A 14082-nucleotide genomic window follows, 5' to 3' on the forward strand; every position below is an offset into this window, starting at 1 on the left:
TGCATCAGTCTTTAACAGAATGTGGCCTCTTACTTTACTTTTCATGATCTGGGAAAACATTGCACAAAGAAGCTGAGTTTGTATTGCTCCTTGCCATCACAGCTTGCATGTAATTCATGAAGTATTGTGAAAACTACAATTCCCATCTGAAGTAATTCTGTAGGTCCAGAAGCTCATTTACACAATTACATTTCAAATAGGCATCATTTGTTTTGCTACAGATTCTGTTTGAAAAGAAAACTCCTTAGAGGAAAAAACCTGTTTGACTTTTATAAAATAAACTACTTCAGACATCTACTGCTATTTTTGTTGCCTCATTTTGGCTTGATTTAATAGTTCCCTTTTGGAGGACAGTATTACGTTCATGTTATAATAGACTCTTTCTGCAGTTGGATTGATACATGTAGAAGCAATCTATCTAGTTTTAATAGTAGGACTGAAATTTTAATTTGGAACTTTATTAGACTGGAGGACGAAATTTAATAGTCAAATATGTTTGTATGTGTGTCTTTCGTTATATTTTCCATGTGAAAATTAATATGTCAATTTGAAAAAAAAATGTTGATAATGGTCAGAATTCAATTCAGTCATATAACTCATATGCCTAACATAATAATTTTTTTTTAGTTGGAGTGTTCAGTAGAGCAATGTGGCAAAGGTCTATTAGATAACAATGATACATTAACTAAATTTCTAAACTCTTGGAAACTTCTCAATGCAGTAGATGAAGTACTGATTACAAAGGAAGAAATTATCCAGTGTTACCTTTGTAATTCCAGTTTAAGCACAACGGAAAAGAAAAATGGAGCATATTCCTTTTCTGTAACTTACTTTGTCCACAAGGCAAGATTTTTATTTCTATGTAAATATTAATACTTTTTAGAAAAAGGAATAAAACTAGGTCACATACAACAGTGATGGAGCAGATGTGATTGGCACTTTGATTTTGTGGTTTCACACTTGTGAGTCTTTCCATAACTTATGTAATGTGAAGCATGAGCTCATGATTGGCTGAAGGGTTTTGATCAGAGTTAAGAAATGACTGGAAATTTTACTTCAATAGTGTCATTATATGACCATAATTAATATGAGAAGCTGGAAAAAATATGCAGATGTAGATGCTTTTCCTCTAGAGCAGCTACACTTCCAAAGATTATATTGCTTACAGTTATTCTATTAATTAAAGAATTATTCTGTGAAGTACCAGAAAAAGAACATTAAAGTGTTTATAGTGAAATTTGCTCATGCTTACATTGTTATTGTTGAAAATTCTTGAGAGATTAAGAAATATAATGTGGCAAATTTGCCAACTGTTGTAAAACGCTTCTCTTTGATTTGGTAAATGTGTTGGTTATTGGTCTAAAGTATTAGGTTTTGTGTATACCTTAATGATTTTATTCATGCTCTTCATAGAGTGAAAACTTTGAAGACATCACTACCATCTAAGTATTGTGATTAGAAATGGAAAATAAATAAGACTTACCTGGTTAAAATTGCAGTGATCTGAGATGGGACTACTTGCCAATGTTGAAAAGCAAATTTCTTTATTGATCCTTGATTTTATGATGTACTTATCTGTGTGTGTTCTACAGGACATGCCATTTCCATGCCCTTTCTCTTGATAGATATATGTGCCATATGCCCTAGTGAACTCAAGAGGTTAAGCTAGTCAAGTTACCTATCTCAACACATGAAAAGGAAGAATTAACCACAGTTCCCCAGCTACCAGTGTAGCTTTCAACACCTTTTCTATGGTGTGTAGTATTGATAGGATATATAACTGTGAAAGGACAAGAAAATGCACTGAAGTGATCTAAGAAGTAAACTATCATCTTGATGTGTTTTTTCTAGCTATTGAAAACCTTTCCATATTGCAACTTATTCTGACAGTGAAACTGTAGAATACCTCTGACTGAAGTACCATCTGGTTATGCTCAAGGCTTTAAAGCTATTATCTCAGCTTAAAATTTCAGCATCCTATACTTTTTTCTTCACCAAACTATCCATTTTTAAACCACAAATATTTTTCCAGTCCTTTCAGATTTTATCTAAAAGTATATTTTAACAGTATTCAAATAGTTCTCAAACAATAACAATTTATCTTGGTAGATGACATGCTGTGTTTTTTCATTTTATTTTAATTAGCTATTGTGGAACCAAATTCCCTTTTGTTTTATTCCTTTGAATACTGTTTAATTATAGTTATCATGCCAAATATCTTAAAGGTTATTTTACCAATACAGTTTCATTTAACATAAGCCATGTGGAATCAATAGTCCTGTTTCCTAAAGTGAATGCTTGGAAAATCTTACATTCATATGTTAAGCGTACACATCCTTTCCTCATTAGCTGGAAAGTACAGGGATTTTGGCACAGGTTCTGTGTGGAAGCATTGTGCAGCTTTTATATGGATTTTGTTTTTAGCCTTTGATGACACTGTTTAGAATAGGAAGTATCTAATAAGTAAAGCATTTTGTCTAATGTGCTGCCAGTGTGTTTAATATATGCCTGGAGGTCTGAAACATTATCTTCTCCACTATAGTAATATGCATTTAATTCTCTGAAAGCAGAAGGTCGAACTTTTAAAAGGGACTCAAAGTACATTTTCAACTAATATAATTCAAAACACATGGGATAGGGGACCAGAGTAATGTACGGTTGGTTTTTATGGTTTAATCATGATCATGTTAATGCACACCAGTAGCTAATTAAAGAAAACTTTTATTGTTCATTTTAAATGGGTTATGTAAAGAGTAAGAGAATTGATATTATACAGCCCAATGATAAATGTTACCATTACATTTGCTAACAGCAAGATGATATTGCTGTTCTTGACATCTTTAAAGTATTGGCCCATTTATTCCATAACACAGCAAAGAATCTTTTCAGAGTTGTTACACTGAAACTTGCTCCCTCTCATCTTCTTATCCCATTAGAGGAATACCTAAATGCTTCCCAAGTTTATTACTAGGCATATCTTCAGGTTAACTTTGAAACATTGTTGAGAGGCTGGATGCTCTACTGAGCTGAAATGGATGCAAAAAGTTCCAGTGGTAGTTCTGTACTTTTATTTTGTACCCAGTTGTGTTATGTACAGCTGTCTTGCAAATCACTATTCACATTTATAATATATGTGGTAAAACCATACATAAGTCAAAGTTTCATTGTGAAACCGGGTGGCATGGAAAACTGTAATAGGATATGGTGTCTTTCACCTTTTGGGCACTGGTTCATATTCCATACTGCTTAATACTGAGCAGAAATTGCTTTCTGAGTGCTGTTCAGTGACCTGCATGAATTGATTTGGGGTCTCAGTAAAGTTTCTGTAGTTGAATGTCCGCATAACAGGAAACTCAGCAGTTGGGACCAATTAGCACCCTTGCAGAAGTCTGCACAGAGAACCTAGTCTGACTGGGGATGGAGGCAGAGATACTTTCTTACCTTCCTAAAGGTGCTTTGCGTAGACCAGAATGATAAATTAATGATAAAAAGAGGCAGAGGAGAAGAACTAGGCTTCAACTCAGATCTCTTTAGGTGTGAGAAGACAGGATCCATTCAGAAACCAGAAGAACAGTGATTTCTTCCTCCACTTTTTCATATACATATGATACTTTTCTCCTTGGAACATTGTCGCTTAGTGGGTGACACTGTATTTTCATTTCCTCTGGTCAAGTCATGCATAACCTAATGTCTGGTAGCTGCAGAAATTTCTGCTGCATAGGGGAGAACAAGAGAATATCATATAGTAACCATAAGAGTGTCATTCACCACTGAATCATGCTTTCTGAAAACATTTTTCATCAGACTTAACTGATGTCTGTGTAGTAATTAAAAATTGCTGGGTTTAGCAGCATATGCCCGCAATTTAATTAGGGGCAGCATTTCCATGAAATGATGTAGCAAGATTTTTTTCACAGCTCCATCCTTTCTTTCTTCTTGCCCTCAATACATGAGCAATGAAAACATCTGTACCAATTTTGGAAGTGCCATCAGTGCAGGATATGAGCGAAGCACTTTATAGTTTACCAGGCAGAGATGCTGAGGTGTAAATAGCCTAACTTTGCTAGGATATCAGGAGGAATGAAGATTTCTTGGCTCACAATGTAGTGATTCATTAAAATGGTCTCTAGTTATTTTTACAGAGGCAGCATTAAAAGTGGTATCACATTTACAAGTCAGTGATATGAGTCTGCCATAGAAAACAGCCGCAAAGAATTTTATTGGTTATTTGAAAAATATGTACATGAGTGAATCTGAAAAGATTGTAACCAGAGCTGGCAAAAGTATTTTCAAAGAAAATCTCAGCTAGTTAATGGTTCTGTTTTAGGATTTCCTCTGTAGTACTTTTTCTAGTATGTTCATTCCTTTAAAGAAAAGGAGAGGGGATTGCTCCCTTTGTTCCATAAAGCACAATATAAAGGAAGGTTCAAAAAGCCTGCTTTTCTTTACCTCCCTCATACCCCAATTTCTGCAGTACATGTAGAATCTGTTACTGCATAAAGACCACAGAACATTGAAGAAATTGAGAAAATCACTGCCCTTCATTCCTATAATTAAGTTGCTGATAAAGTATTTATTTTTAATTCATTATTCTCTTTTGAAGAGGAAGTTAAGGTACTGTTTGCCCTAGTTCATATTTTACTTTTTGAAGATTCATTTGGGTGGAGAAGATAAGAATAAAATATTGTAATATGTCCTGCAATGAAGAAATTAAATCATTGAGTCAATGTGCAGTGTCAGACAAAAAAACCCAACAAAATACTGGACATCTGGATGGAGATGGAGACCAAGACAGAAGAAGCATTTAACTTTTGGAGAGCACTGTAGTGGTTCCACTTCTTGGGTGCTTTGTAGAGTACTCAAGAAGGCCGTAGTGAAGTTACAGAAGTAGAGAAGAGAGGTTAAAAAGCTTGATGGTGCTAGAGCAAATTCTTTGTAAGGAGAGACTAAAAAGGCTGGGATTCCCCTGCCTGAAGAGGAGAAGGCTGAGAGGGACTGTGATTATAGTTTACAAAATCATAACAATGCTAATAAAGCTGAATGTGGACCTGAACAATTCATATACTACAAAAGACTGGGGAAAAGAGATGTCACTAGGAGGAGATGGTTTAAAGCAAATTAAAAAAAAAAAAAAAAATTGGATCTTGTTGCCCCTGAAGGTTGTGGAGAACAGACACTGTCTGTGTGTTCAGAAAGGAAGTGGATGAATTCATGGACAAGAAGCCCAGAAATGGTTACTAAAATGACCGCACAAACATGTACCCCTGGCATCCTACATGCATCCTACATCCTACAGCTGCGGATGCCTGGGGAGGAAGGGAGGAGCAGATTGCAGGAAGTGGACAGAGTTTCTGCTGTTTCTTAACAGTTTCCTCCTGGTGCTATCAAGAACAGTGTACTGGGCTAGATGGGTTGGGAATCCAACCAAGTTGGGCATTTTGTGTGTTCGTTCCTGCACAGGGCAGAGCAGAAACCCTACTGCAACAGCACAGATGGAAGTGTTAGTTATGCTGTGGAAGCTATACAGGATGAATGTATGACTGTAACCTTCATATGAATGTGAGGAATTAGTCGTGCATCAATTATTGTAGAATTTTTACAGATTGTTTTTTGCCATATATTTTAGTACATGCTTCCCATCTTGTCCTCAAGCTTTTGATAGTATTTCTACTTGTTTCATCAGCAGTGTTGAAAGTGTTTTTTCCTGAAGTACTTCTTTGTCTTGGGATATCTCTGTCTCTTGAGCTGGGAGAATAAGGTCTCTGGACACAGCCTTGCGACTGTTTATTTCACTCTTACATTCTTTTTGTTTGTCAGTGGTCTATGTTTCCTTTTTGAAATATTTCTATATGCAATGATTTCTCATGTCTCATTCCCTATGAATGTCAATACCCTATGTGGCCTTGGTGAACTAAGAACTCATTCCCCTCACCTCTAAAGATAGTCTTTAGATAGTTTTGATGTTTCCTTTAACTTTGGTGTTTTATATAAGGCAGCTGCCTTCCATGACTCTTAAGAAAAATATTTTTCTACAATATATTTTTCAATAAATTTTAGATTATAATTTCCATTTCATCTTTTTATGATTGTCTAGTGGATTATTATTATGTTCTATTTCATCTATTTACAGTACAAAATTTTAGTGACAAGGTGACTTTTTGAGCATCAGTGCTCAACATTGGAAAAAAATTCCAACTAGGCTTTTATTTACAATACATTATTTCATAGATATATGGGTTTATATTAATCTATACATTTTCTATAAGTTCTTTAGAGTTTTTTTAATGAAGAGTTTAATTTTTTAAAATGTTTTCTAAGCCTAGAAATTCTTACTCCTTGGGGTTTTTTTTTTTTCTCTTTTACTTTTTTTTGGCTCTTCAGCTATTGTGAATCATCATTTCATTGGAACAGACACCTGCTGTGTTTTTATGAGTGATTACTGTGTTAAAGTTAACTTGGCAGATTTTTTTTTTTATAATTCTCTCTTTTGACATCATGTTTATGTAGTGTTTTTTTGCTGTGACTGAAGTGGAAATAGTTGGAATATGGATATCAGAAGTTAATATAACATTTTCCTTTGCAGGTTTCCAAGCAAGAACAGAAGAAGATGGATGTGGCTGATGGAGGAACAGTTGAGACTTCTTCCCGTTATAGCGGGGCACAGGACAGTGGAATTGGCAGCGACAGTGTTAAGATCAGAATCATTCAGATCGAGCAGCACAGTGGCACCAGCCAGCACCGCATTGCCCGTCCTTCCCGCCAGTCTTCCATCGTGAAGAATCTCAACTTCATTCCATTTGACATTTTTGTTACAGCAAGTCGAATCTCATTGATGACGTACTCATGCACTGCCTCACCTAAATCAAAATCAGTGCAAGATCAGAAAGATGGTGAGAAGATAAGTAAAAGCTCCTTGAACCTTCCAGAAACAGTCTCAGGCAGCAGCCATGATACCAAGAAGCCCAGTCAGCCATGCATCTCTTCTGTCACAGCAGATGATCTTTTGAACAGTAATGCTCCCCTGTCTGCTGGCAGAAAAGCAGGTCTTCTGTCCCTGGAAAGTCTGCATGCTTCCATGAGATCATCTGCTCGACAAGCCCTGGGCATAACCATTGTGCGGCAGCCTGGGCGCAGGGGAGCTGGGGACATAGAGCTGCAGCCATTTCTCTACCTGGTTGTGTCACAGCCCTCTGTGCTCCTCAGCTGCCACCACAGAAAGCAAAAAGTAGAAATATCAGTGTTCGATGGTGGCCTTAAAGGAGTTGCCTCAGACTACAAGTGTACAGGTAAGAGCATTTAACATCCAGTCCTGGTTATAACCATGAAAATGTTTGCACATCTCGGAGTTACAGAGGGTGGTGGAGAACAACTGAGAGAACTTCAGGACATCTTTAAATATCAGTCGCTAAATATACATATTTTTAGGATTATACCTCACAGCTGAATCAAGTTAAGTGTGTAAAATGTTTGAAATTAGTTAAGATGTAACCTTTTAGCAACCAGCTCTTCCTGTTTCTTACTATTGCTTTCTCATTCCCAGATTGTGACAGGAATTCTTCCATTGCTGTAACTTCGCAGTTTTCTAAGTAAAGGTTGTAGGCCAAGGGAATTTCATGAAGACCATTTTTAATGACTGAATGTCACAATATTTTCCTATACCAGCCTACCAATAAAATGTAAAGATAAACACTGTAGAATCACCTGGTGTTTTGGACATAAGCTGTAAAAAATATAAACAGTATCAAGTGATGTCCTGTATTTTAAGTTTTCATTCAATTGAGCAATAGGGTTTTGCACCAAATTCCATCACTTAAAAAATTATTTTTTTTAATTCCATATGCAGAGTTTGTAATGAAAGATGTCAAAATAGCTGCAGTAGAAAATATTCTGAAATACTCTTTTTCTGCCTTATCTGTACTGCTGAAGAGAGAAATCAAATGACTGCAATTCATTTGTCTAGCAGTTAGCACAAGGTATAATTATTCATGAAATATATCATTATGGAGTGTTACCCCAAAAAGTATAACTGAGTATGCAGAGTTCCAGGTGAACATACAGCCAGAATAGTATGGCATTTCAAATTGTTCCCTGAATGAGAGCTGTAGGTATTGCTGGTTTTTCCTTGACAATATTCCCAGCACAGCAGTTGAGAAAAGTAGTATACTTTTCTGTGCAGCTTTACCAAATCTTTGCTGAATAAGATTGCATCTTTTGAAAATTAGCATTAACATAATGTGCTTATGCAAAAGACTAAAAATGCCATCTTAACTGTTCTCAGAAATCTCAACTGGAGTAGAACTTTTTAGAGGGATTAAACAGTGAGAAAGATTAGGCAGTGAAAGAAAAGATACTTAAAACAGGGAGATTTGTTCTCTGCTACGTTTTATTAATCCTTCTTCTGTTTTAGTGTTTCTCTGCTGTTCCTGTTCTGTCCTGCCTTGAACGAAACATATTTGTGTCATAAATTTTATTGACTCCAGATTCTCCTGTGTATTTCGTACATACTGTGTAAAATGGAGTAATTGCGGCAATTAATGTGAAGAGAATTCACAAAGCAAAGCTTGAAGGAAGCTTGGAGTAGGTCTAAGACCACATCTTCATTAAGTTAGTATTTTGGAAAGATGCAATAGCACTTCTTCATTTCTCATATCCGAGGCATTCAAGCGTGTCCTTGGTTCAAGCTGCCGCAACCAATGAACTGGGCAAAGTTCTGTCCATTCTGCTTCTACAATTAATTCCTGAAGTCTTTCACCATCTTCATGTCTATGGCAGCAATTCTACAAAACACAAGCTGTAATAAAATCATCTTATAGACTGAAAAAGCATCAGAGAGCACAGAAGCATGGCAAGAAGTCTAAATAATAAAGATAGGAGGAGCATACAGCCTGAGAGTTCCTCAGTCACCATAGATTGCTCATTGGGAGACCAAAGATTAGCCATACACAGGTCTTACCCTTTTCTTTGGCTGATGTTTCCATATCAGGCAAATGTAAAGAAGTGTGAAGGTAGGACTCAGACATTATGTGAAGGCAGAAGTCCTGCTGTCATCCTGCTGCCTTTGTGGGCAGTAAATAAGCACCTTCCTCATGTATCACACAGAATCCTGTGCTTGCTGCCAAAGCAGTAGCGCTCTTCTCAAAAGAGTTTGAGAGGTGGTTGCCAAAGTGCTAGTACCTAAAAATACTGTCCTAAATATTATTAGTAAGTTAATAAAATTAAGGCACACTTCCAGTTACACACTAATTCACTCAGCAAAAGAGGAGGTAGTATAAAGTTTTTATTGCCTCTTGTTTAGGATGACCTGCTGTGCTGGTAATCACATCATTCAGGATTAATGTTGTCATACTGATATACTAACATGTTAGTTTGGGAAATTTTTATTTTACATTTCCAATATGTATTAGAGGGAAAATAGCCATGAACTCTGTTTGTTATATATGTGTGTGTGTGTGTGTGTGTGTGTGTGTGTCTATGTGTGTACATATTACACACACTCTATATATTGCATATCATATAATACAGAATAAGGAGCTCTGTGCCATTTTTTGCTCTGCTGTGGTTGATTTCATTGATCACATCAACTTTTCTTGACATTGTGACTGTTTGCTGACAGTTTGTCTGAAAGAGATGTATCATCCATAAGAAGAACAATATAATTTGAAAGAACCATGTTCGTTTCTCTTCTTCTGTAAGATACACATGCACTATATTCCAATATTTCTCTGTGTATCAAGGACTGGAGGGTGGGAAAAAGGCATAAATGATGGTTAAATTGCAGTGAATGTTGGTAAACCATATTTCCAGGTAGCCTCTATAAAAGACTGCTCTTGTGTGTATACATATGCATGCAACTAACTCTCTTATCTACTATAGAATGGGGAAGAGATCATAAGATAAATTTTAAATATATATTTTAACTGGATTATAAGAACTGAGGAAGCATATTCCCCTTGAAAATAAAACAAACAAACAAACAACCAAATCACAGACCTGGAAAATATTGTGTGTTTCATCTTGTGATGGCGATAGGCAACAGCACAGCAGCAGCTCAAAACTTCAGGCCTGTAACATTGCAAATTTTTACCACAACTTAAAAATAGAGACTTGTCTGAGCAAAAGTTAGATTACACTGTTAAAAAGTGGGTTTTTTTAAACCTATGGGGATATTTTCTTATTACTTAAACTAATATGGTTAAACTTACATAGTTAAGCTATATATGAAATATTTCCATTGCATTCAATACATGCTAATAAAATCTCTGCCATTTAAAATCATGCAATGTATTCTATGCATTCTACAGCATATACACTGCATAAGAGTATTTTAGGAATGTTTTTAAAATTGTTTCTATCAATTTTGATGTGAAATTCTGAAGACTTGAATACTGTTAATTCAACAGCCATAGATCAGGTCTTGTGAAGTGCCATTTCTTACAGCTTTTATAAAAGAAAAAGATCTACAGTTCTGAAACAAACTTCAAATTTTTGCAAAGCAGAAGCAAATACAGAATTCTGTTGAGAAATTAGGAAGGTCTTATTTTTTTGGTTGACATAAGTTCCACAAAAGAAACTTCAGGATAAAGAAAACGTGGTGATAGTCTGGATTTAGTTTCATCCCTCACCTCCCAGTAGTGTACTTCTAAGAAATATGTTGTTTAGCTGTAAGTCAACAAATATTTTCTAGACTTTAGAAATGTTTCTAATAGGTTATTTGATGACAGACTATTTTATGAACCTTTGTATAAAAGAGAATAATAGTTAGTCCCAGGCTGGTGACAGAATTAAGGGTTACTGCTTCATGATGGTTTACTGCTTTGAACATTGTGCAGAAATGAAGATTTTATACTGTTATGAAGCCATATGTTTTTTATTTGGGACAAGAGTTTTGTTATTAGTTTTGAATAGAGCATAAAATTCACAATCTTGCACATTAAACTATCGCTCCCTTTGTGAGACAGAGCATTGTACAGTGGCTGAAACACCAAATTTCATCCAAAGAACTTGGCTCCTCTGACACTAGCTGTGTTATTTATTTCTAGCTTAATTTCTGAAACATGAAAGAAATAAAACCTTAAGAATTAAATAGGAGGAAATAGGCAATTTAAAAGTTCAGTATTCTTAGTTTATTAATTATCAGTCAGTAGCAGCATATTTCCATCAGACCAGTCTCTGTATGTGGGAGCATTTGCCTGCCTGGGAGCTAAAGATCCAATGGTTGTGCTTCCTCAGTCTTCTCTACAACCACTTCCACTGCAAAGTCAATTTGTAGAAGCAGGAGACTTATTAGGTTGTTGCAATGTTAACTCAGTTTAATTATGGCTGTGCTAAATTGCTTCATTTGTGTTTTGTAATTGCACAGCTTGGTTGCAATTATCTACTTCAAGGTACAGGAACTTAAAATCAAAGTAAATAAATTAATGGAATAAATTTTAACTCCTTAATTAGTGGCACTAAAATGACTAGTTGCTCCTAGAGTTAACCTGTGAGATTCTGTAAAAATAGACTGAAAGATACTGTAGAATTACTCTTGGTTATTAAATTCTCATCCTATATTTAACAAAAAGGCATCTGCTAACTGTTAGTTTTTGCTAACAGAGTTTTGGCCATTTTTACTTAAATAAAAGTGGGTGCAATTGTTTTTAATGTAATCTCATAAACTGCTTTTATAAATATTTTTTTTAAATCTTTATTTGCTTTGTTTCAGGTAATGTAATCCAGATACAAAATTGCCTCATTTCCTGACCACTGTGCTCTGGGCATTCTTGAAAAATCTTTTTTCTATTTGTTTGTTTGTTTACTTTCAAAGAGGAGGTTGTGGTGCTTGGTTGTTTCAAGGGAGAGAAATTTCTCAGTAAATATCTGTTATGCATGGAATTTCTTCAGCTTCCGCCAACTACTCATTTGCAAAAAACAGTCATTGTGAGGGCATCCAGAATTATTCTTGATTTTTATTTTATTTTATTTTATTTGACACCCGCGCCTTTGATGGCAGGGGGTCCATGAAGAGCAGATGCAGTAGCTAAGACCACATGTAACCTCTGATCTAAAAAGCCTTTTCCAGGCTTTTGCATGAAAAGCAGCACAGACTGGCCCTGGCTGATTCACTGCCTCTGTGTCAGCCTGTGCTTCCTACATGGCGCAGAGAGGATTTAAGGCTGTTTCCTAGCATGGCATTGAGGGAGTTCTGCTGGGGTGTCACCTGTTCCCCTCTGGGTATATTTATGTCCAGTACATCTGCAGTCATGGATGAGGGGGGAGCAGTGCAGCCCCCACCCATAAAGCCAAATTGGCCTGGGAATGTGCATTCCTCAGGTTACTGTAAGTGCTCATTTTTGAGCTTCCTGACACAGCACTTGTGAGTATGCTAGCAGAAATGTTTTTCCACTTGTGTTCTTTAAATTCCAGTGGAAACCGTTTTGAAAACAAAACCAAACGTTCCACTTCAGAGTTTCAAATGCAGAGATGATTGCAGCATCATACTGGCTTTTAAAATTGACTGCAGACCGAAATATGATTCATCCATTGAAGTAAAAGCACATTGCAGTGCTTGGTTGGGCTGGGTAGCGTTCCAGCAGAGCGGGCCAAGCCTCTGTCCCGCACACGCGCTCGGTGGCCCTGTCCCCTGCCCGGGGCTCGCGGGGCTCTGCTCCCTGAGCTCCCCCCCATTAAAGCCTCTGGGGCTGTGCACCCATAGCTGGCCTGGCTGTCAGCTACGAAGAGGAACAAAGATACATTTTGGAGAATGAAAATCTTCAAGATGCAAAGCTTCTCCTGCCTTCCTCATTTCCTTTCCCCTTACTCCTTCTTCAGAAGTTTGGGGGTTGCTGTCTGCTGTTAACAGAAGACCAAGGGGATAGCAGTGAAATTAAAAGCTTGCAAATTCAAATCAAGTTTAGGAAGATATTTCACAAAGTGACGTTTGGAGCTGAGGTCTGGATCTCAGCAAGGCTAAAAGTGACTTTGAATGTTTGGTTGAATTCAAGTCTGAGTTTTACAGATTTTAAATTACAGTCCTGTAATTTAAAGTTTTGTTGATCTTTGATAGTTGTCTCACCGTTTTTCTTTTGCTGCCACAGACAAATTTTTCGCATGGTGTAGAGGATAACATTTCTGGCCGTCTTCACTGCTCCTCACTTCTCAGTCCTTTCTTTTCTCTATCTTGGCTTACTGTGGAGTAATTCTAGCCTCTCCTTTTACTTATATATGCATCCCCTGGGTTTTCTCCAGCATTTTCTTTATACAAATAACTGCAAATTTAAGTGTTGATTTTTGGGAGAATCATAGAAAATGGAAATGGAAATGACCTATTATAATACATTATTCAGAACCAGTTCCCTGCTGATGCATAATTGTTCCCAATTGTATATTTTATAGTGTTCTGTCAAGTGTATTTTTAAACATTCTGAATGCCTCCATCATTTCCTTCAGAGGCAAGAGTCCTTTTTCTAATAGCTCTTCTCATCATGAATTCCTCACTTTTCATTCTAAAAAAATTTTTTTTATGCAGTTGCTTCTGTTTCCTGTGATTTTGGCGTAGGGATTGAATGACTGACATTGCTTTATTCCTTTCCTGATTCTTGATCCTATGAAAATGCATGTGCTGTTTTCTACCTTAGAAGATATTTTAATAGGCATACACATCTTTTAGTTGTTTGACCCTTGAGATATATATTTGTCTTACCCCCATACATTTTATTTGGAACTCCCCTCAATTTTCTGATATACACAAGCATAGTCAATTTTGAAACCTCTGATTTTAGCTTATCATTACATAAAAACAGAAAACTGGCATATTTGGCTGGGCAGCCAAGTCTGTTACCCAGGTTCCAGATTAACTCTTGGAAGAACTCAAGCTGGTTCTTTGCATGGCCCTTTGATATTATTATTACCTCTGATGCAAAATTATCAGTGCAATACTCCTGCTTCCAAAATTAGGTCAGTTTCACTTGAATTTAAAAAATGCTTGAACTCAGCAAGACCAGTGCTGGGTTAAAAGTAATATATTTTGTTGGACTTGTGCATTGAGGTTTCTTCATGTTGTGTTCCTAATATGTAAATTTTGGAGTGCTTATTATTCACATA

The 14082-nt window shown here is 36.4% G+C and overlaps 1 protein-coding gene across 4 annotated transcripts in view; it reads left to right on the plus strand.

Moving 5' to 3' along the window:
- The window catches only part of VPS13B (vacuolar protein sorting 13 homolog B), a 426576-nt gene that overhangs the window by 302796 nt on the left and 109698 nt on the right, over positions 1–14082 (plus strand). For all 4 annotated transcript variants that reach the window (XM_030266479.4, XM_030266481.4, XM_002198879.7 and 1 more), the window contains exon 34: positions 6584–7286. In XM_030266479.4, the coding sequence (XP_030122339.4) occupies positions 6584–7286 (703 nt within the window). The remainder of the gene's footprint in view (positions 1–6583; positions 7287–14082) is intronic.

The sequence above is a fragment of the Taeniopygia guttata genome, chromosome 2, assembly GCF_048771995.1.
Source record: "Taeniopygia guttata chromosome 2, bTaeGut7.mat, whole genome shotgun sequence".
NCBI classification, from domain to species: Eukaryota; Metazoa; Chordata; class Aves; order Passeriformes; family Estrildidae; genus Taeniopygia; species Taeniopygia guttata.